Raw genomic sequence first — 25,767 nt, 5'->3', positions numbered from 1 at the left:
ACCATGGAAACAAACTACTAGCACTTCAGGTAAGACAGAGGTGGCGAATCACCGACCGGGTACAAATGGGTTTCATATTAGGACAAATTAAGGATCATGTGTTGCTTTTGTGAATTTAAGAAACACATTAGTATAGGTTTGACCTGCTGGGACTTAGTTATCTTTATAGGTATATAGTACCTGGCTAATGTAACCCGCTAACACACATTGATGTGAAGTGGCTCCCGATCCTAAAACCTTCCTGACCCATGTTTTGATGTGTTCCTCCTCCTCCTCCGCCCCTCCTCCCTGTTTTTACCTCCTTATGAGTTTGTCCAGATGTTGATTTTTTTTTTACAACGGGCCTGTTACAAGACCAACAACGTGTTGTTGCACTAAAATTACATGTCGATTTACCATTAGTGTGACCTCAATTATGCTGTAATTGCAGTTTTGGTAAAAGGCGTTACCATTTACTAAAATTCTCGTAAGTATAAACAAAGTAACTTTAAGTGTGGAAAAACAACCGTTGTGATCCGTTACTTCACCAGTCACACTGTTTAAATTATGAGTGAATATGGATCAGAATGAATCATTAATGAATTATTAAACTAATACTAAATGAATCAACTATTTTGATAATCGATTCATCAAAGTTGGTGTTTTTCTTTTTTCAGCTTCTTAAATGTGAATATTTCCTGGTTTATTTGCTCCATACAAGAAAAAAGAAATCATAAAAACTGAATCCTTTGGGTTTGTGGACAAAATATGAGAATGTCATCATTTCCACGTTTGAAAAAACATTTTTCAACATTTTATGGACCAAAGCCCTATAGCTCAGACATGCATGTTCAGCAATTTGTTGGTATTTACAGGATGGAAACTTATTGGTGCTCCTATCTTTAGTAATATTAGGCTTAGATAACTCCTTCTGCGGAGAGCACCTACAGTAGTAACAGTAAGCATAGATAAGAAAGGCAGACTTGCTTGAAAATCAACAACACTCTCTTCATACAGGCCGTCACTCGGCTGGTAAGAGAGTCGTATGGCTCAGCAATTTTTATGGCTGACTAAACAACAAGGCTTTCCATCAGTGTGCGATCCTGCCAGAGAGAGATGCAGAGAGCAGAATAAAGAGGTTGGGACCATCTCAGGTCTCCATCTTCGTGAGAAACACCACTCTCTCCCTGAAAGATGTCTGGTAATGAAACACCGCCTGGCCGCCTGGCCGCCCATCTGCATTCAGGGTCGTTTTAAAGTTGAGTTTTGTGCATAAAGATGTTTCTCAACATATAGGAGGAGAAAATGGCTGAGCACTGTCATGCCGTTCTGACAAACAGGCAACGCAGAATATACTGATCTTCCCGTCTGCATGTAAATAAGTAAGGAGTGAGATGTAAGAGAGAAACAAATGAGAAAAAACAACAACTTTCTTTTCTTTCCCAAATGTACACAAATAGACAGACCGAGAGTCCAGCACTTCTGTATCTCAAGCCAATAATATTCTCCAATTCTAACTCAATATCCTATCCATCCATTCTGTACAGATTCTGTGTACGGCTGCAGAGTGTAGACCGCAGCAACCAGCACACATTGGTCAGACTCTCTCACTCGCTCTCTCTCTCTCTGTATATTAAAAAACTATCAAAAGTGATGCATGAGGAACAGATGGCTGCATTAAGCTCTGCACATTGTCTTGGTACTTTGTTTCAGAGGAAATATCCTGCCACACAGCGTTGTTGAGTTGTCGTTCAGAGACGCAAGATGTCGTGCTATGAAGTGAATCAATATACTTAAGAATATCTGCACACCAAAGAGCCATTCACAAACCGCACGCGCCGCTATGTTTTCGTTTGAGTGACAAATTACGTATTGCAGTTCTCGCATTTTCCCCGTGTTTCTGTGTTGCACTGCTCATTTATTCAACTGCAATTCACTTTTTGACACGTTAAAGTAAGTAAAACCATGACAAAAGTAAAACCATGACAAAATCCAAACCAGTGCATTTTTGGACTGATGAGGAGAATGAGTTAATGCTCAGTTACTGTCCGCTTTCAGAATAAAATATTTAGTTAATATTCTTTGCGTGGTACAGACGAGTGACCAGCTGAAGTCGTCTTGGTCTGTGGTGTAAAAGGTCAACTGGAAAATGCCTAATTTGCCACTTCAAGGGACAAAAAAGCCCAGAGTAATCAGTAAAACAAACCCTTTGCTGGCAAACAGGAATGCAGTGATCTCCGTCCCTCCCTCTCTCTCTCTCTCTCACACACACACTCTCTGTGATATATTGACAAAGGGGAGAAGTGGAAAATGGGTTTTAAATCAGAAAGGCCAAGGCCTGGAGAGGAGGAGGAGAGCGAGTGGAGGGGAGCAGCATTACATAAATAGTTTTATGCTGCTCAGAAATTCATTATCAGAGCAGGAATTCATCTTGTCAGACTTATATTTAGAAAAGGGCTTACACATCATGACAGGAAACAAGGTTAATCCCTCGCAGCACACAAGTATAAAAACAACAGTACATGTAAAAGCCTGAAAGTGCAGATATGTAGATACATGCTATATTTATCCTCTTCTCGTGGGCGGCTGTGTCCCAGTAGTCGTCTTCTAACTGGAAGGCTGCGGGTTGAATTCCCTGCTCCATTTACACGCCAATGTGACCCTGAGCAAAACACTTGACCCCAACTTGGTCTGGCAACATGTGAACGGGAGCGATGTGCAACAGAAAAAGTAGATGCCCTGTAAGAATGCGTTTGTTGTTCCTAAAGTTCAAAGTGATCCGAGAAAGAAAGCGTTCATGCCTCTGGCATCGGATAATTTTACAGTCTTCAACTTCAAAATCAATTTTTTTTGAGCAAACTCGTATAAACTTACAGTATGTGTGCTCTGGCTTTCACTGCTGCTATCTTAGCCAGGTCTCCCTTGCAAAGGAGATCCTTGATCTCAGTGGAATTTACCAGGGTAAATAAAGGTTAAATGAAATAATAAAAAAATGTGTGAATGAGTGAATGGCTAAACTTTACGGCACGGCACAGCAACTTTCCATTACTATAGTTCCTCCTCCATGTGGGCGGAGTCATCACAGCACGGCTGTATGACTCTATGTACTTGTGACTAGTGACTTGTAAAGCAGTTGTTTTCGGTGTATTGAATCATTAGACTCACTTATTTAAAAAGATTAGTTCAGTACTTCCTGCACTTCCTGACTCTGCTCGCTTGGAACCAGAGTAAGTACTAAAAAAAAAACACCAGGTACGAGGTACTCTCCCTAACGCAAAAGCAAAAAAAAAAAACTGTGCCGAGTCGTGCTGGAACTTTGTATGCGCCATTTGAGGACATCTATTGGCGACCATAGGGAGCGCAAGTTCACAGGTGTGTGTGTGCCACAGCTTATAACCAAACTTCCAAGATAGGGACAGCTTTACAGAAGCCAAAAATAAAGATAGATTTCTTTCTTTTCCAGGAAATGGCTGGTATTGAGATCTGCGTCTTTAAAACTCTTCTATCACTTTTCCAGATGAACATACTTTGTTAATGTGGTGTGAAAAAGTGTAGAGGTGTTAAGTGGCATCAGTTCATCATATAGAGTGAACGTAGAAGAGACTTGACAACATATGTCTCTGGGATAAGAGAAGAAGATTCTTATTTTGACACTAATTAGGTAGATGTCAGCAGCATACAGTATTTTCTAGAGCTTGTTTATCAGATCTGGAGAGTGAAGTCTGTGTATGTGCACGTTTATGCTCATTTCCTCTTTACACACACACACACACACACACACACACACACACACACACACACTGTCTGGATTCCCTGTCACACCTCGAGAAGAGTTGCGAGGAACCCTAGGTGTGATTTCACCATGTACACACACACACACACACACACACACACACACCTCTGCAGGGGACTTCTCAAAGGTACACCAAGAGATGACTCCTCACGATCAGGAGAAGTCGATGAATAATTTATAGCTAATCAATTTGAAACACACACACACACACACACACAATTAGCATCTGCAGTGTTTCTTGCCGAGTTTCAGAGACGATACAATTTCACCACTCTATTGATCTTAAAGAGTGAGTGCTCACATTGCTCCCATTTCCTTGAGGGATTATTTTAATTGATGAGCTTCTTAGGATATACATCTTCAAAAGGCTGAGACTGCTGTTTCTAACTTACGACACATTATTTTTCATTGAAACGTAGGTGTTCTTACGGCAGGTGAGGGACTTCGCTATAGTACACATATAATTGCGTCATTAACCCATTTGATTCTGAAGAGTCTGACATTAACTCAGCAGGGGATCTCTCCCGTGGCACATTGCTAGAAACTAATTTAATTAATTTCAATAAAATATCACAACAGGCCGCAATGAGTTGCACAACATTTGGCTGGTAACATGTTCTAAGAGAAAATATATTCTATCCCAGAGCTTGTTCTGTTGAATTATATATGCGACCGCATGGAGGCAACATATTCTGCAAATGACCTTTCATGATAACTGTGGCTCAGTGTCCTTGGGCTTTTAGCCTGGGAGGGGAACTGATGCTACTGGGATGACTTTACTGGACTATGCGTTAGTTTCGAATGTCAAACATGTCAAGGGTAAGAGGGCTTCATGAAGAGTGTCCCTTTTGTTGCAGGTTTTATGGAAGCAGGCATGGTGTGCTGAAATATATTTGAAATTTCCAACATAACTTAATCCCCAGCGAAGCAGCCTGGGATTCTGCCGCCTTCTAATAAAAAGTTGTTGATGGCTACCATGCACAAGACTGTTCACACCAATCTACCGATACACACTCACCGGCAACCCTGTCAGGAACACCCCCCTAACACCATTTTGTTCTCAAAACAACCTCAAAGCTATATAAAGCATCGAGATACAGATGTCAGAAATGCCAACTCTTCTCTTTGGATCAGTTCTTTAATCCAGTTTAACAGGATTATCCTGCTGGAAGTAGCCATTATGGCATGTTTCCACCCCGTGGAGCGGTTTGGTTTGGTACAGTACCTATTTTGCCTTGAGGTACCAGAGTAATGGTACGGTCACTCGCGTCACTCCCTTGCGACCCTCACAGTCTATTCTCATACAAAGCTTGACGTCTTGCTGAGACAAACAGCCACAAACCAAGCAGAAAAAACGAGCTGCTTCTTCGTTGTTGGTGTACTGGTACAACATCGGACACACAACTCACCTACCAATTAAAAAGGGTACCATTCTCAGTGGAAACACAAGCCTGACACAAGCTCTACCGTTCCAAACAGACCTGTACCATGATGGAAACATGGCTTTAGGCGATAGAAACCTTGGGGCCATGTAGGGATGAACATGGTGAGTAACAACCCCCAAGCTATGGTGTTCATATGATGATAAATTGGTATTAACAGGAGCATAACATCAGCAGCAGCAGCCTAGATTGCTCACCTAAGGCAGTTTGGGTTCATAAGTTCACGTTGTTGACTCCAAATTTTCGAGCATATCATCAGCACAGCAGCCTCAGCAGAAATTCAGATGTCTTCAAGCATCCAGGGTGCCTGAGCCTGTGTCAGTTAAAAATATCTGATTTCATTGTGGTGTATTTGCTACAGCACCAGCATGTCCAGCAAAGGTTAGTTATACAGAGAAATAAGAGTCTTGTAGCTGGGAGTATGAATGTGGACGATCCTCCAGAAATAAGACAGAAAGATAAAGAGAGAGAAATAAAGACTCTGAACCTAAAACATATGTATGTCTTTACATGATGAGACCAGTGTCAACAGGATATGTCATTGTACGCTATTCCAGAAGGTCTTAAAGGTTATACATTATTCAGTGTCACTACAGTATGTGCATGCAATACAAATACACCAAATAAAGTGCTTTCTGATTATGCTTCACCTGCATATCAATTCCTTTATCTTGTGATACCAATCTTTAGAGCCAAGACACCCATTTACCACAGATACTCTCCAACCGTTAATAAAAAAACCTATGCTAGCGATCAACTACAAACCCATGACACCTACTGTACCTGAAGGAAAAGGTTTCAGCAGCAACTTACGCCATTCACAACACGGATCCAGTATAAATCTATTTCTACATTTATAATCATAAAACATCACTTGAACAAACACAGGCGTAAAGCATTTCAATTTCCCCTCAGCCAATCATGTCATGTTATCACGTTCCTCTGATCAAGAACTGACGCAAACCTAATGCCACAGAGTATTCATTTTGATAGCATCTCCTCTTGACAGGGTGACAGGTGTGGGGTCATGGCTGAGCTCGTAGTAACCCTCAGGTGGATGGCGAGGAGCACACCGTTATCGTGCAGTGACACCAGGATCTACAGTCACACGCCGTCACCAAGGACGGCAGTGCTATCCATCGAGGGAGGCAGCAGACACAGCTGATCTAATGGATCATCATCAGATGCTTGATTATCTCTACTTGTTAAAACTCACTGACTATGTAAAAAAGGTGAGAGTGGTTTTCCAATTGCAAAACAGACTCCCGTTGTGAGACCTCAAGATGTACTGCAACCTGGACGACACGTAAGAATAGAGTGTATTGGCTAAAAAGAGGTGCTCCGACTCGCAACTGGGCTTCCTAGACCTAATTATTTCTGCCCGTCACTTACGACACGGCAAGCTGTGGCGACAGTTGTCACATGTCACAGTCCACACGGCCAGATGGCAACACAAGGCGACCTCTGGAACAAGCTGACTGCAGCTGCATCCACAGTCTGCTTTCATGCTGGGAGAATATACTGTATGTAAGAGTTTAATGTGCAAAAATGTGTAAAGCACATCAAAGCTTGAACATTTACAGTAATCGGCCCCATGGGGAATTTTTGATCTCAGCTAAAAAGGCACTGTGATAGAAAATCACAACTATTTTAACTGAAATGACTTTGGTCTCTCTCCTTTAGTGTTTAGCTGTCATTTTTGTGTTCTAAGAGTCATTTCAGTAGATATCCTGGTTATTTAAAAGGTCAAATAAATGAAAAATTAAATGTTCTGACTTGCACAGTTTTGACTTTCTATTATGCCACACTAGGATTATTAGGCACAATCCGGGGGGGTCATTTGTTCTCCCGCTGGTATTCTTCTGAGGATGTTTGTCATGGTCATGCGTTGACTGTTATATAAATACATCAACATTACTTTAAGGTGCTTTAAGTGCTCCTTTAACAGCAGCAGCCATAAAAGCCTTGTTGGTTTCACTGCACTGCCTTTAGCGTCTGCTTCCTGCTCCTGACTCTGGGGTCAGAGAACACATCATTTATCAGGCCTAATTAGAGCAACTGTTCATGACATGCCGACTGTGTGTGTGTGCGCGTGTGTTTGTTTAATACTGTGACACTGTTGACATTCTCAGTTACTACCATAATTATTGTACAAATCTCAATTATACATTTATTATATCAATATACATTAAACACAGTCCCCACGATTACTCTCGGGCCTCTTTCATTATCTGAGCTACATCCCTTTGCACCAGTTAAAGATTATATACGAGATATCAAATGTTAAAATGGAAGCTAGAAACAACTTTTCTATGAAAATATATTCTTGGGAAATCATCAGCTAAGAATGAAGTCACGCTCCGTCTTTCTGTGTTGTGAACCAAGCTTCTCCTCTTGTTATTTGTTTGGTATCTGGTCCAGACACATCATTAGTGCACGTGGGTGTGCACTGTGTATGAAAGTGTATGCAAGAAGCTTTCCGTGAAATCCTTAGCTCTCCTCACATTTAAAAAACAAACAAACAAGATGCTACTGCAGTGTTCGATTTCAAACAATCTTCCAGTGTTTCCCTATAAATAAAGTCCCATTTTCAAAATCCTGAGGTTGATATGTTAGATTTGTCACAGACACACTATTATCTAAACCCCAAATCCTGTTCGGTCCAGTCCAAATCACACATCCTAACTAACTAGGTGGATATGGTAAGGTAAAAGTGACCTTAACCTCCAACATAGGAGTCAGGATTTCCAACCTGTGAAACAGGCCAGTTTCACATTTCTTTTTTTCTTTGTGACTCTAACTATTCAGCTGAGCTTCTTGTCGTACGTTTAGGTGTTGCTGTCACAGGATTTTGCAACACCCACGGACTGTCCAGGCAACACCGGGCTGAGAACATGGGAAGTTGCTGCAGTAGACCAGGATGACTGGGCAATATTTAAATGCTGGAGCTGGTGTAGCAGCATTTACTGCCAGTGAATATTATACAAACTTTAGGAAACTACAACACTACAGGAAACTCTAAACCAGCATTTTTTTTGGTGAAGATGTCCAGTCCGAATGTACTGCAAATATGTTGTGCATGAAGAGATCTGTAATTTTGTTGCTTTTACCAATTACAGTTGATGTTTTACATAACAGAAGTTGTTAAATTTTGACTCATTACATGATTTTATGATGGCAACAGGGGCAGAAGAGAATATAGTGACAAACGATTAAAGGACACAAGTAGAACAAATCATTTTCTCTACCTGGAGACTAGTCTGTTTTTTGGGCAACCGATTAGTAAGATCATCACGCTCTCTGGGTTGGACCTCACAATTTTACCAGCATAATTTGCAGTATTTCCCAATCGTGGTCCTCAGGGACCTCCGTCCTGCATGTTTTAGATGTTTCGCTGCTCCTCCAACACACCTGAAATATCCAAAACATGCAGGACAGGGGCCCCCCGAGGCCACCATTCTTCTCTGCTTAGAAACAATCTGTTGAGTATATCAAAGCTTTCCCAGAGAAGAACAAAGTCAGGAAATCTGTTATGATTTCAGTGAAGAGGAAGAAGTATCGCGGTCATTATAATTGTACATTCATGTCCAAACAACACTGAATCTCACTTACTGTTAACATGTCACATGTCTACACTGGCAAGTTAAACTCCACTTATGCAGACACCCGGCTTCATGTGCCTCTCAGGGACCATGAAGCGCGATTTGTAAAACTGTTACCTAGACAGTTTAATTCAGACCTTAACTGCTGCCACCACTCCTTTGATGCTTTGCATGCACTTTAAATGGGATTTGTGCATTTCTCAGAATCTCACTGTCACATCCTCGGAGAACAGCTGCGAAGGCTCATTTACAAACCATGGAAGATGGTATCGAATATGGATGTCTCAATTTCACAAGATAAATTGAATCAAATTAAATGAGATACTAGTATGGTCACGTCTCATTGATAACCACCTCAATCAGAAAACCTAATGAAAACCTATTTAACTGCTTGTGTATTGCTCAAGTTGAACCAGTAATGGATCTATAAATGCAAGGAACATCTGTCTGTTATTTGCATAAATGACTGGAGGCTTGACAGGCTTTAAACTTGGCACTAGTGTGTGCAGTGCCAACTTTGACGTTGTTTGGATACGAAATGCTGCAGATATCACTAAAATAGCACACAGATATTAGAGCATAGAAACACTTGTAAAGTCAGTTACTTACACCTTTTTCCATTTATAAATATAGAAAGTCTATATTAGTATCTCTCTTACTGCAGCCACTTGTTCGAATTAAGATGAAGCGATCACACACTTGTCTGTATTACTGCATATAAAAGATTAAACTGTGAGGTAACTATTGAGAAATTCCATGATAAAAGGGGGGGAATCCTGTGATTTCTCTGGTGCAGCGCTAATTTACCACAAACCTGAGAGGCGATGATGGGGTTGGTGTTGACTTTGCGACACCTCCTCAAGTGTTAACACCAGCGATAACAGGACCCATCTCACCTTCCCGTGTTAATTTAGCTGAGGATGGTGGAGAACAACCTTCCTAGTGCTTAATCAGCACCACAAGGCTGTAAACACATCATACGACGCCGCAATCAAACAGCACAAGCGCTCCGACAGCCAACAGCTCAGGAGAGTCAATTGAATTTGATTAGACTTAGATTCACAAGTTAGCAGTTGTTTGGATGTGGATCACACATACGCATGCACAAACACCAGGAAAGTGAGAATAGACCGAGTGGCAGTGTGAGGTCAAGATGGTGCCGGGATTTGTGGAATTGAAGAACAAAAAAAAAAAAACTGTGGAGCAGAGTTATTGTACAGTCTTGAGGAGAATGCACAACAACAAAAAAAAATACACATAGAACTGGGAATGTATTTAAAACATGCTCTTCCATTCTAATACTCTTCGTTCAGACACAGAGCACAGATTTACTGCAACACAGCTCACCGGGACCTGCAGAGGCCACTCTGCTTTAATGTGATTTATTAAAAAGGTATTTCATGCTTAATAATAATAATGAACTGTGTATATCTATAGGAGCACATATTAAATCTTGATTGCAGTAAATTACCCATTTTAAAATCAATCCCATTAACGGTGCATTTTGAGGGGTTACAAGTGAGACAGGGCAACATCACTGACGTTAAAGACACAAGAGGTTATTTATCTTTTCATTTATCACTGCGGATGCTGATGACGGAGTAATAATTCCTTCATGGAGAGTTGATGAATGCAGATGGATTCAGTCATGATGTAATATGCGGGAGGATGTAAATAACTTTAAACATATTTTATACCACGATATTGTTTGACTTTGCTGCACTTGCATTTTTATACACTTGAATTGTCACAACAGAAATAATCGGCTACGGTCAAATTCTCTCAGGTGTCATTTATGTTGCTCGACATGTTGAGTAGTATAAATCAGTACATTTAGAAAGTATAACATGGTGAATATATTATAAGTAGCACGTCATCTGAACATGTAAAGATATATACATATAGATACTTTTGCATGTCATCTTTTAAAAATAATATTGAACCTATATCAAGTCTTGCAAGTGTTTTAGCCTTATATGTATTCTGTACCATCCTTCTCATAATCTATTATGAGAGGACTAAAGGGTTCACATGGTGCATTCACAGAACACTCGATTGGTCCAATTCTCCTATTTCTTTAGTTGAATATTGCATTTCTTTCCATGTATTTCAAGTGCAAAGTGTTCCAGGCACCGCTGCATAATCTATCTCTCCTTTTTTGATGACTCACGGGTCAACCTTAGGCAACAGAGCCCAGGAAAAACATAAATGGAGAGATGTGATTTGAATACAGCAGCAGTCAGGAGGAGATGGAGGGAAAAGGGCAGTTTATTTTAAGATTGCATGTACCAGTGGGTAGATTTGTCAGAAACCATTCAGAGATGCTCCAATGGAACTTTAAAACAAGAGATACCTGGACTTTATGAATATATATAGTGTGCGTGTGTGTGCAAGACAAAAAAATAAAAAATAAAAAATCTAGACACATGCCCTATAGTTACATACAACATGATGTTATTGTAGAAGTCATTATATGATAATACTAAAGATTACTATCACTGATACTCCAACACATTTAAAAGATGACACTTGATTGATACCCCTCTCATACCTGTAGTAAACTAGAGTAAACACTAAGCTGAGCTACCCAGTGCTAGCTAGTCTTAGCATAAGCTAATTGGGACAAAAAACTACATGCTAGTCTGACTGACCTTCCCACTTTGACCTCTAAAGCTCTCCCTAAAGCCCATTCTCCTCCAAGCGCTACAGTTCAGTATCTCCCAAAGGGTTAATTATATGCATTTCCAGTGTCAAACAGTGAGAAGGATAACAAAATAACCATCCGTAGCCTCCCAGCTACAGACACACTGCAGTCCCTTGATTTGTCAACAGAGAGAGTCATTGTCGTCAGCAGGACGGTCTGACATTCATGTATATATTTCAGTTTTTCACGGGAAAAAGCTTTTACTGTGTTTCTAGAAACAACTGCGGTGGCACCCAATCTCACCTAGGGCACCAAAATGCATAGGTATTACACATGTATGCTGCCCCACACACCCCGAGGTGCAACACAAGTCAGATCAGGGTGTATTGTTCCAAAGTGCACTGTGGTGGCAAGCTGAACTTCTCTGTCCAATTTGGCTTAACTAACAAGTTCTATCGAGTTTAATCCACCAAAGATTGTACTTTTAAGGAAATAGGCATATTTTTTCTGATCTTGGTTTAAGGTATCTTTATTATCCCTGAGGGGCAATTTGTTGTGCAGCCAGCAGTAACTACATACAGTCAAATCAATTGATCAATCAATCATAGCGCGTCATGTAAAAGGCCATTGGCAGCAGGGATAAATGACTTTTTTTATTAGTTTGCTCCGCATGTTGGCAGACTGCATCAGTCGTCCGACTAAAGCAACACAAACCTGTAATGCAAGAGGAAGCTTGAATGATTCAGGACTGATTTGACTTTAAGATCCTACAACACCTTGGTAAAATGTTTGAACCTCACACAAACGCATGGTCAGGCTATTTTCCTCAACCTGTCCACCTCCTGCAGGTTCAAACCATAATCTCTTCACTAATGTCTGCTCTCTGCATAACGGGAACAAATTTAACCACAGGACTGGAGCCCACTGCCATTCTCCGAGGCTGTCCGGGCCAATTGAGCTTCACTACTTAAGGACTGAAGGAGGAAAAGAAAAAGTAAGTGCTAGCAGCCAGCTCTGTGTAGGAGGCTGATGAGCACTGGTGTGTCCTTGTCACCGCTACCTTAACTTTCCTCAGAACTATGTGCAGAATTAGTCGATGTGGCACCTTGTTCCCTCCGTCCTGACACCCTCATACACCGTGTCGATGCTCCCATTTCTCTACAACTCTTCAACTGCCTCTCAAACTATACTTATCACACTACTGTTGGTTGAGAGGATTGTAGTGGTTGGAAGCTGAAGGGCCGTGTAACCGGAGTGTTGTGTCCCTGTGCAGCTCTTTTCCATATTCACAGCACCCTTGTGGTTTTTGTTTTAGGTTGTATTCTCTGACAAATGCAATCAGCCTAAGAGCCAATAAGAGCCGTCATGACTGGAACATGTCCACTTGAAACAACCTACTTTAGTTTTTGTAGAAGGCCATGTTTCCAACGCTGATTTTCCCAGTATTTTACCATTTTAAGAGATAAACTCGTTATGGCGTTGGACATTTCTTTGCCATCTCTGAAAAAGCCATAAATCAGGTTGCGTGACAGTCTAGGTTATATTTCAATGAACAAAAGCTGGAGGCTTTTAGGTTTTAATAGCACTCTGAGACCACTATATCCCCCCCCCTCATACATTAAACAGACCTTTAAAGTCAAGCCCTTGAGAAGGTTTGCCCACAACAATGACAGGCTGCACATCCAATCACAACTTACACACCAAATGTCTGATGAGGTGATCAATAACAGCTTTTTTATGAGACAATGAAACCCATTTACTTATTACAGTTTAAGTCTTACACAGACATGTGGTGCACCTTACATGTCAAATATAAGCATGTAATATTAATGGGCCTTTGTTTTAATCGATGATGATATTATGAACACATCTAATGTACTGTATATATGAATGTCATAGTATATTAAAAATATATGAAAATGTAATATATATATGTATATATATATATATATATATATATGCAAATGTTGTAATGAATGATAATGTTGGAAGATTGCATTAATACGATCTCACTCTGTTACCTCGGCCCACACCGATGTCCTTACATTACACCGCCGGTCTCAGTAAAGTAAGGAAAATAAAGAGGTATGATTCACATTTTAATGCTTCCTGCCAGATAAGGATGAGCTCAGAGCGCATTAATCAAAAAAAAAAGCAGAGGCACCGCAACAATAAATTCAGCCACTGCACTTTTCCATGATCACAAAAAATGTCACGGCGGTCAGCAAAATGGTGCCGATGCAATGGCAGAGGGGGACAGTCGCCTACACACTGCAAATCTGACTCCTGACTGACAGCAGTGTGAAGCCATTTTGTCTTTTCCTTATCTATCTATTCTTAATCTGTCCTTATATAAGATATGAAATCATCCGAGCCGCGGCGATGAAAGCCGAGGCAGAGGAAAGACTGCACAGCAACAGAGGACGACTCTCTTTCCCTACTCTCGTTTTAAGGCACACCGCCCAGAGGTGCTGCTCTTCTCTGCTGGTCACATTTATTTACATGACATTACACGGTAGAAGATTTGAAGAAAGACACAGAAATAACTGTTATTTTTATGTCTGGTGTGGTCCTCCCATGCTCTGATGTTTGTGTTGTTTCCCCCTGGTTTAGCAATGTTTACCCTCTGGATGACACTGAGAACTGCTGCTGCTGCTGCTGCCTGGCTGCTGGTGTTTCAACGTGAGTAATGAAATAAAACGTTAATTTGACTCTTCCACAGCATTCACCCGAGGTCAGCGATCTCCTGGGGCAGCAGCTGCTGCACCTTGCTTAGCTGCAAACCATCCATCCAGCAGGAGTTTAGCCAGAGAGCGGGGAGTGAGAGAGGAAATGAAAGAGATATACAAAGAAACAGAGTGAGAGGGTGAAGGAGAGGTGGTAATGAGGGAGAAGGAAAAGGCCAAAGGGCAAGGTTGACTGCAACATGGATATTGATCATATGCTGGGGACTGCAGCATATAGTCGTGATGAACGTGGAACCGAGGAGCGCGAATTACAACATATAAAATGACCAAATGTAGCAGAGTTTAAAAAAAAAGTCAAACAAGCTCACACAATGCTGATCATCAACTCCACGCGACTCGCTCTATATTTCTCTGTGACATTTCCATGCTGCATACAGGAAGTGATTTGTTTTATGTCGTGACAGACGGAGGCAACGGCAACATTGCACTAGCGAAGAGAGACGGCTAATAACCAGGTTGGAGCATGACTGAAAACACAAGATGGCGAAAAAAAAAAAAAAAAAAAAAAGTTTCTGAAGTGAATTCTACTCCTTGAAAAACATGGTCATTCCGCAGTTTGATGGGATAAATGTTTCTCACCCCCACCCCCCATGGCACTGCTAGTGTATAGACACAAACACTCCCTCAGTCCGGGCTCATAGTGAAACTGTTTTTAGGAAGGAAAAAGTACACACACACACATTACATAATTTCTGTCACAAGGATGAAAGAGAGGCAGAATAATAACATCAGCAACAATAAAAATCAAAGGCTGCTTAGTGCTGCTTTAAAATGCAAATCATTACTCATATTACTTTACAACAACGCCTGCCACCATTTTCCTGTGCAGTTGCAATGTCACATGGTCCAACGCGCGCGCACACACACACACACACACACACACACACACACACACACACACACACACACACACACACACACACACACACACACACACACACACACACACACACACACACACACACACACACACACACACACACACACACACACACACACACACACACACACACACACACACACACACACACACACACACACACACACACACACACACACACACACACACACACACACACACACACACACACACACACACACACACACACACACACACACACACACACACACACACACACACACACACACACACACACACGTTGTTCAGGAAGAAATTGGGTCGCTGATGTCATTTATTAATGTTATTAATCATGCAGATCTTCTACAAGCACTCACCATGTAAACAAGCAATATGACCAGACAGGTGTATTCACTTCAGCTCTCAAGTTATGAATATGAACAGCATCAGAACCGTTTCAGTGGAGAGCACTGGAAGTTCAGCACTCCCACCATCACCCCAACCCTCCGCTCCTCTTTGCTCCTCTCCTCTCCTCTCGCCACAAGTGATGAAAGCACTAATCTAATCTAATCTAATCGAGAGCCACGCGCAAACCCGCTGCATATCTCACTTAATGGATTAACAGAGCAAAGTGGGAAAAGGATGGAAAATAAAGTGAGTCAGATTACAAGTTACAGTTTGAAAGCTTTATGCATGATGGAGGGGAAAAAAGTGACTTTTCATATTCTGGGGAGTGGGAGCTACGCCTGCGACCCCCAGAAGTGGTGAAAGCTTGCCTTTGAAGTAGGAAATGGAGCCTGGAATGTAATCCTTCAAAATATAGTTCCAAATAAAGCTGCATCAAAATTTCATTAGTTGGTCGCAATGGCCTGCTGGCTCACTTTCACCAGTTTCAGTTGGTAGCATTGAACCTCTGTACATTGATCTGATATGTCAGGCAATGCATTATGGCAAAATGTACGATCGTTACTGCATTCTCTCCGCTGCAGCCACATTATTCTATCTTCTGGTGCCTTGGTTCATTTGCAACAGACCAAATAAAAGCAACAGTGCATCATCCCGGAGCTACAGCACGCATCAGTTCACACGTTCAAATCCCAATGGAGAATTAAAAAAATAAATAAAATGACACGCGAATGTGCAGGAATTCTACTCCTGGGGCGTTGATGTTGTCGTGCGACTGTCGAACACAGAAAGGTCACGGCAGCAGCAGCAGGAGAGAGAGGGAGAGCAGGAAACGTGACCAGTACAAACACTGCATCTCTGCAGGTTGGGACACATAAAACAACAACAATATCCTTAGAAGAGGAAAAAGAACGTGACCTTCCTGCTACTGTTTTTCATGTTTCACTGTTAATTATGTACATTTTTAAAAGTAAGGAGGAGCCCCTGGCTGGTGCCCACCACCGTCTGAAAACATTTACTTTGATAACCTACGGTGTCAGAAAACACTGCCATAGTTGAATAAAGGCAAACACAGAGGGGATGTACTGGGCTTCAGGGGAAATAGACCCTGTTCAACACAACGCTAAAATACAACAATAAAACCTACAAAGCAGGACATTTGTTTTTTTTAAGCTTAAGGTGCACATTTAAATTGAATTTACAATTTAAGTTGACATGAATTCAATTCTTATTTTGCAGTGTTTTCAACACAGTGATCGTGTGTTTGTCCATCATAGCAATTTAATTGAGTCTGTTCTCTGAGGATTTACTTATTTACCGAAAAGGTTATAGGAATAGTCTCACAACCTTTTCTCTTTACTCGAACCAACAGATCTGAATAAACACAACACTGTTGACTGTTAAGAGTAAAAAAAGGTCAGGGTTTCTATAATAAAATAATACAAACACCAATATATACACCTATGTTTTGGGGGTGGAATTCATCTTGATGATGCAAGACCAGCATTTTCATATAAACAACCTGCACAGAGTGTGACCATGTGAAAACCAGCAGCTGAAGCACAACAGGAGCTGTGATTTTATCTTTGGCCACTGATTATCAACTGTCCGTCGCTACATCAAAATCACAAACACTCTTTAAAGAGGATGCAAAATCAATGAGTCAGTCAAATCAACTGCCTTCAATCAGTGAGAGAAGTTGGCCTGAACACCGTTAGAACAGAAGGGAAATCTGATTATGCCGACATTGACCGTTTAACTCCAGCAAAAGTTTTACCAGGGAACATGTAAATTCATCTTTCTAATTTGTTTTACTTCACATTAGCTCAGCTGTTCAGGCCCATGAAGAAACAGAGGAATTAATGTGGCCCCTGTGGAGTTTAGCAATCCGCAAGCTCTGACACTGTCACTTTTTTCTTTTAAGTTCCAGATCTGGCACAGTCAAGGTTGGCTGATCAAACCCCTGCTGCCGTCGGCATTTTCAAGTAAGCAGCACAAGTGCAGACTAACTATCTCAGGCCAAAAGACTGATTATATCCACATTGTTCTTGTAGGCTTGCATAGTAACATTGTGCCCAATTTGGGAGATGTTCTCGCCAGTACTAATCTTCAGGACTGGGATTCAACAAACCAAAGTGCATCATGCCATACGTGATGCAGCATCTTCAAGTTGATTTAAGTTTTCCCACATTTACCTGCACTTCTATGGCACTATGGTGTCCACATGGCACCTCCGTACACAAAAATATCCTACCTTGAAGATGCACAGCTTCCTGCTATGAGGGATCTCTCCTAGTTTGTTTAATAGCAGAACTACACAGTAAATCACAAGAGAGAAACACTTATCAATTAGCTACAGGAATCACATCACTCCCTTCTTCACTCTTTTACTATTAAGTTTATGACTTCACGCTTGAATCATCATCATTTTGTGTTGCCACTGAAATGTGCACGATCACAAAAATGCTTTCAGACCTTCTCTGGGGAGGTGACGCATGTATGAATCCAAATGTCCACAAGTCATTTCTCCAGAACTTGGCCTGCCAGCTCGCTTGTCAAATCACTGGCCAATGCCTGCCTGAGCCCAGACATATGAGAACAGCAGGAAAAGCTCCAGATCGTTCACAGCAAACCAGTCAGCGAGTGGCCAGATGCCAGGCCTCTCCTGGATGCTCCACACATGTTCCTGCTGTTGGGAATATGTTGCTCCCGTTATCTGCACATCAACATCGTGCAGTTTAGTCAAAAATATTAACTTTAACTACGACTAACTTAACTCGACAACTGCCACACACTCAGACACTGGTCTTTAAATGTGAGTTTTTGCATCCTGTGACAGACTAAAACACAAGAAGTTATTCCATATTTAAACATTCAAACAGTTTAGCCAGACATATTTTACATTAATGTCTCCTCAAATAATGTCTCTGAATTATTTGTTGCTTTATTGCACATGAGTTACAGACATGAACTGTTTGCACACACCTCAAGGTCAGTCCAAGGAGAGCGACTGACGGTGCCGTGTCGGGACGTCAGCCAGTTCATTGTGATTGGATCAGCAGGCCTTTGCGTGGGTTAACACATCCCAGCGTGCACTCTACTCCCCAGACACTGCTCCCTTCCCACCACATACATAAGTAATCAAGTGCAAGCCCCCTTTATGTTGCTCATCAACTCAGAGCTACAGACGGATATCTAATTACAATTTATGAAGGTCAGGAGAAGTGGTATATCAATGTCACATCTGATATCTTGTTAAATGTGTAATTACCAATATGTCATTATAAACTTAACTGCCACGATGGGGATGCGACACACTGATCGCTGTACAGATGAGGGCAGAGGTGCACGAACCCGGCATAAAAGTGTGCGAGGGACAAAGCCGAGCATACAATGTTGCCAATGTGTGTGTGCCATGACAATAACAGTGTTTATTTTCTGTGTTCGCTCTGTTTGTGATGAGTCATCGGCAGCTACCACAGAAAGGCACCTTTTCCACAATGTAGTGAATCACTCCAATGTGACATCCCACTCTGCGACACAAAACACAAACATTTGCCCTCTACTGTAACTTTCAATGTGGGAAAGCCTGGGACACATTTGGTGAAAGAGCTCTCCTCTATTTAATCCCCTTTCCCTGCCAATGAGTCCAACTCCCATTGAGGTAATTTCATTAATGCTCCCACTGAAAGCAATTACTGTACCGGTGGTGGCACCTTCACTCTGTCTATCCAGCATCTCTGCCTGAGCTCCTGGCAGCATGACAGTTATTTCCTGTTCCTGTCTTGACGGTTTCTAAAAACAGCTGAGGGGAACCGCTCCTGAAAACATGGCTGACAAGGGATGGCAAATTAATTTCTCTTTGTGACACTCACACATGCAAACACTTGCACTAACCTGGAAGATAACGCTGAGTGAGCTGGACATTTGGACTCAAGCTCAGACCGTGACTTTTGAAATTAGTCCGAGAGCTATAGGCGATCGCCATGTGGGTATGAACTAAGAAAACAGAAATCTATGCACGTATGTTAACAATCACATGTACGTGTATCCATGCAGACGGTATGTAGGTTAGACCACAAGGAAAATAAATATTCAGAGACAAATAACTGACAGCAACAACCAGATACTTGTTGAAATAAAACATCGTCCAACCATCGATTCACAAACTTGTAGCAGGAAACTGTGAATGAAACCTTCGCTTAGACAAATGACTAAAATAAAACTGAACATTTCCTAGAAAAAAAGTGGTTAAAAGGGTGCATTAAAAAAAACGGCCTGGAGTCAGCAGTTCTGGAGCAATAACCAGTTTATGGTCTGTTTGTCACTTAGTCTTTATACCGGTGCTAAACAAACCCACTTTTCCTTTTTTTGGACGTGAATGTGGCCAGTTGTTAACATTAATCTTTGTACTGTGAATACTCAAGTTTGGATTATGATTACACGATGTGCTTGCCAGCATGGTTAGAACTCGCATACGGTCACTTTGATTTTCATTGCATTAACTTAAATTGTCATAAGCACAAAAGAGGATCTGGGACCGGTTGTTATAAATAATTTACTGCTCATACACACATTGCCACTGGTGAAAAACACATTTAACAAATGTTTTTTTGACCAGTGGGAATGGGGTAGGTAGTAGGTGTGACTAGATTTGGTTAAGGTTAACCAATGTTGGTTACCACCTGGCAGCCATTTAAAAAAAAAAACAAAAAAAAAACACAGCAATAAATATCCTGGGCACCATATCTTGCGAGCCATAATTAATTCAGAGATGAATTAATACACGGTATTCACTCTTTTCAAACCAAAAGGTAAACTGCTACGTTCAGATGTTTGACTAATTAAACTTTAATGAAAGATTTAATTACGCTCTTGCAGCACTCACAGTAAGTGATGTTTGAGATGACTCGTGGGAACCTTAGAGGAAAACCAATATCAAAAAGCCACAGAAAACGGCCTCAGCAGCACAAAGCAGCCTCTGACAGATACACAGATTTCCTCCGCCACTTTGTTTCTATCAGCAGTTTAGGGGGAGAAAAATGCTTTTGTTTCATATTCAGCAAAAATGCGAATACGCTTTGAATTTTAGGATGGCAGCCTATTAGAGTCATTCTGAGCGTATCCGTGTCATCTTGTGTGCTGACACAGCTCCCCGAGGATGGAGGGCAGGCTAGGTTTAATCATTTCCTCACACACATTATGATGATCACACACGGTGTGAGGAGACAGGTGGATGCATGCAACGTTGTGGCAGCACTACAGTATGAGACCTTAAACTCATCCTCTCCTCCTCAACAATAGAAAGGTCCTCCTATAAAACAAAACACCTTTACCTTTGAACATCCATCCAAGTTTTGTGTGAGAATGAATTTGAGATCTAATCACGCAACTGTGAACCTGTCCTTCTTAGCAGTATTAGCGATAAAAAAATAAAGATATTATCTCTCATCGGGATAAAAAACACTTACAATAAGTTAATTGTGGTGCATTTCTATTATTGTGAAAAGAGATAAACATTAATATTTCACGTGAGGGAGTAGGAAATCCTTTGTGATTTAACATGGGGCATCACATCTTTCCTTGTGACTTATGATAATCTGAGTGCAGACAGAAGGCTATGCCTGTTTAAGTTTAAGAATCTAAAAACTAATTATTTTGGTCAGGAAATGTTTATATATAGTCTCAGAGTTAAAATAACAATTTATTTATAAGTTCTTATTTAGTTCTTTCACCATCCACATTTCTTGTTGAAAACCTACAATCAGCCAGGCTGCCATTTCCACCCTATAGGTCATATACCCGAAGGCTGTTAAAACACAATTAGGTTTTAACGTGATGTGGATACACATTATAAACTTTATTGATTCAAAGTGCACTGTTCTGTTAAAATCCAGGAATTCATTATCCAAGAAAAAGTCATTTGTTGTCTTCAATGGGGGAACAAATAGACGGTTCTCCGTAATTTACACAGCAATAGATGTGTAAAAACAAACTTAGAGAAAAATGACATGAAAGGAACAATACTGGGCTCAGCAATGTGACCGCTCCAACGTCGCAGTCAACAGTGAGAGAAGACAAAGTGATACATGATTGATGCAGACTGTATGTTACCACGGACCACATTAAAAATACACAATGTATATACACACACACAAGAACAATGGAAGCTGGGTTCCATTCACTTCCTACAATGAATGAATACGGGCATTTACACTATGTAGAAATAAGGTAAATGGAATCACCTCAGACCTTTGGACATCAATGAATATATAAATCAAAATCATAAAGACTTAACCCTGATCTGATTATAAAGGAGAACGATTTCTGTGTCATGACCAACCATCGGGTTCCTTCACATCAACGTCTTTTCACATCCAAAATCATCTGTGGAACAGAGCTGTCAGCCACTATCAGCAGAAGCCATGTCAAAACGCCCCGAGATTTCTGCCAGTCCCCCCCCCCTCCCACCCAACTAGATAAGAATAGATCAAAAGTGTCATTGTGCTGACCTTTTGGTGCTGAACATCTTGGCAGCGATTTCCTTTCTTCTGCTCAGTGGCTCTGGAAGGGTCGAGGTTTGATGTTGACTTTCCAAACCTGCAGGAAGCACACACAGAGAGGAGAAAAAAAAAAAGACAGGGTCAGGAGACAGGAGGAGATGAAAAGCGAGATTTTCAGCATCACAGTCAAGCTGCCCTGGAGTTGTCCGGATGCCTTGGCCACATTGACCACCACAACCTCCATTAGCTGCCCTCCGACTGAGCAAGGGCAACTGACTGGGCATGGCATGAGGCTGTGTGCACACTAGCATAACTCCGTCAACATGACAAAGACAATGCACAGAGCTGCATGGCTGGCAGGCAGCTTATTCGCTTTTACCAGAATGGGATTAATTAGTGCTGATGCCAAGTTGGAGCTATGAGGAAAGAGAACATATGAGCTACTGCAGACACACTTTTATACATTTATCATTAGAGTTTCTGAGCAGTTAAGATTCCCCACCCGGACCTTTCACAATATGTTTATGCTATACCTACTAACTATATAATTGCTGTGAGTTAGCCTCTGCTCCTTTATGTAAAGGTTATCAGAGACCGTGGAGGAGGAGCCAGAGTAAAAGAAGATAGGGTTCAATAATTAATGCCAAGGTCTATGCAGGCCTCACTTCTCACCCCCTCCTGTTGGTAATGAGATGAGTGTAGGGCCAGAGGGAAGGAGGGAAAGAAAGAGAATAAGTGATTAAAGTGCCCGACTCGGTCCAATCTACCTTCTTCCCCCCCATTCCATCAGTTAGACACACATGCACACCATCTCATTTATAACACTTCGGAGTAAGAATTGTCCCTACACCACACGGGCAGGGAGCAGAGGAGAGCTGGATAAGCAGGCATAAAGGTTAGCAAATAGTGTGACACTGGAAACATCTGATAATCCATTCTGGTGACATGGAAACCGCAGATGTACTCACTTCTGTAAGTAATCTAACAGTGCAGTGCAGAAGCCAAGTCGGTGACTTTAATGATTCACAGGCGGTAACAGCACAGGCAAGCTGCCACCAAACTGCATTGGTTCATCATATTGTGTTGGGTGGACGAGCAATTACAGTATTTCAACTACAGTCACTGTTTTGTTTGTGTATAACTTTCAAGGAATGACGTGCGTTTGCTAATGCAATTAGCTGGATTAAGGATTAGGGCAGTGTCACTTTTAGAAGCCAAACAACACAAACATTTCACATGAGGGCAAACGCTGCTGTTTGTCAACAGACTTGTGCTTCATCCGTTCATGAAAAACAAAGAGTCAGCAACAGATGACACAGATAAAAGGCTGAAGTGTAGGCAGTACAAACGGAAGTGTCACTTTTCCCCCCTCTCTTCCAAACATGGTCTCTCTCTCTCTCGTCTCAAAAAAAAAAAAAAAAAGAGATGGCAAACTGCATCATTCAATAACAGCTTTAATTAACTCCAACTAGTCAGGAAATTAGATTAGACAAATTAAATATTGATAATGTTACTCAAACTTCACTGATGATCCCACAAGATTACGTTCTGGGATCAACATTCATCACAAATGTTAAGAAATAGATCAATCTATCAAATAACAGCAACAACAAGTATAAGTGAATTTAAATTGGGTTTTTTATTTTTCACAACACAAATTCCTACTATAAATCAGTCAATCCTCTCCAAGAATAATAATGATACTAATAATAAAAACAAGTCTGTACGTCTATGTGAGATGTATAAACGCCAAATTGCTCCCCATGTGTCCAGGTTTTTTTTAGCAGCTGATGTACACCAAGGAATAAATTGTTCCAATACATCATTTAATTAGTGCTTTACTGCAAGTTAGGGGAAATTTTGTCAACGCCACAGTCAGGTGCTTTTTAAGTGCCACAGTCAGGTCAGAGAGGCTCTTAGGAAGTTAAGACAAGACAACCACAAAGTCCCTGCAGAGAAAGATGCTGTGGTGGTTGAAAGGCAGGACTTTCCTTAAGGAGACTGGGGCTTTCATTTTAGAAAAGGTGCCTTTTATTTATAATTTTAGACTCAATTTTCAAAAGCAGATGGAAAGAGACAAACCGGGTGTAAACAGCCACATTATCCGATACTGGTGCAAACAGCACTGTTTGCTACGGACACCTGTGTGCAAAGAGGATGTGACCTCATTATCTCGGCACTGTTTGAAGAATGCCGTGATACCCGTGTACACAAAGGGAAAAGCAGTTCCCGTACGGCCAATCGAATTGCTTTATTTTAAAACAACATCATTTTGAAGTGGCACTGCTCATGTCACGTCACTGCAGCACAAGGTACATGCGTAAAACAACATTTTCATAAAGCAGTGCTGCCCATGTCACGCAGCTGGAGCTGAGCCGGTGATCAGCTGACCTGCCTCCTCTTGCCGAAACTGAAAACTATTATTTCTAATGTTCCTTTTAACACTCTTTTAATTACTGGCAATAAAGCTAAAACAAAAATGACAGCATATGATTTGCAAGTGCAAAAATGGGTGAATAAATTTAATCTCAGATGAGAAAAGATCACCAATGTCACTCTGAGACCATGAATTTATGTAAAATGAAAAATGGCAGCGGCAGCAGTGCTGTCAAGAGTCTTTCAACGTTGGACAGCAGTGTATTAACAGGCCTTGTTGCTAGACTTTTAAAGCATATCATACAATTATGCCAGCAGGGAGGCTTTAATGAATGAATGCCTCGCCATGAAAGGCTGCAGGTACATGCACAGTGAAAGCCAATTATTATAAAACATTTCAATTCATTAAAGTGTACTGTTTATCTCTGGAAAATTCAGCACTCACCAAGTACAGAGGGATAATTTTGCACATTTTAAATGTGACTCACTTACTTACTGAATGATTACACAGAGTGAACATGAACTGAAAAACAACATTTGAAACTACACGAGGACAGCTTCACATGCTGGGCTTCAGATCAAGCCAATACATTTCTCTTTTTAATGAAATATACTGTACAGTGGCATGAAAAGCAGCTTTAAACCAGCAACGATGAGAGAGTGAAAGATCTTCGGAGGGCGGCAATTAAAACAGATGTAATTGCTGTATTAGACATTTGACATTCTGCAAACATTTGCACGTCATTTTCACTCGGTAAACTACGAAGGCAGGAACTTAAGTACCAAAGCAGGAAATGAACTGTGCACACTGTCACACAGAAGTGATTATCTAGGTGCTGATGTTGTCACTCCTTATAAGCAAACAGTACTGAAGTACAACAGGAACTTAAAAGTGTTCTAAGGAATCGGTTCAGCAGTTGCATAATCTCGCTAACAAGCGGCACCAAAAACAGAATCTCTTGACCAACACTGCATTCACAACGAAGAAAGTCTGGGGCTCAAACATGGACCACAATTCAGCCAACCCGATTTATATCTTCACACATAAAAACAAAAGTAATAGTTCTGCGGGGTCTTTAATTATAGGTTCATTTGTAACTACACATACAGAAGGTTGGTTTTTCCAGTTTTCTATCAGTGCAGAAACCTAAACCACAACAGCACACCATAGTGGAGGCCTGTGGTTCTCCCCTCTGACATGAACACACTTCACTTACTTCCAACCCCATGGTAAAATAACCTTGTTTGACAATGTTTTTTTTTTCTTCATTAAGCCAGCTTTGTGGTTCAGTTTAATTGTCTGTAGGAGTGCAGAGCATCCGGACGAACACTATCAGCACCCAGGCGTCACTGAGGCGAATCACCCAGACAAACACGATCGAGCATAAAAACAACAGTGGATGGTGCAGGAGTGATG

At 41.2% G+C, this 25,767-nt stretch overlaps 1 protein-coding gene across 1 annotated transcript in view; it reads right to left on the bottom strand.

The window, feature by feature from the left end:
• Window positions 1–25,767, bottom strand: part of oxr1a (oxidation resistance 1a) — a 125,209-nt gene that overhangs the window by 92,369 nt on the left and 7,073 nt on the right. Inside the window, exon 2 of the mRNA XM_058646912.1 lies at window positions 21,984–22,071. Coding sequence (XP_058502895.1) covers window positions 21,984–22,000 — 17 coding nt within the window. The 5' untranslated portion in view covers window positions 22,001–22,071. The remainder of the gene's footprint in view (window positions 1–21,983; window positions 22,072–25,767) is intronic.

Source organism: Solea solea, chromosome 13 (assembly GCF_958295425.1).
Source record: "Solea solea chromosome 13, fSolSol10.1, whole genome shotgun sequence".
Lineage (NCBI taxonomy): Eukaryota > Metazoa > Chordata > Actinopteri > Pleuronectiformes > Soleidae > Solea > Solea solea.
This window is presented reverse-complemented; position numbering and strand designations above follow the sequence as displayed.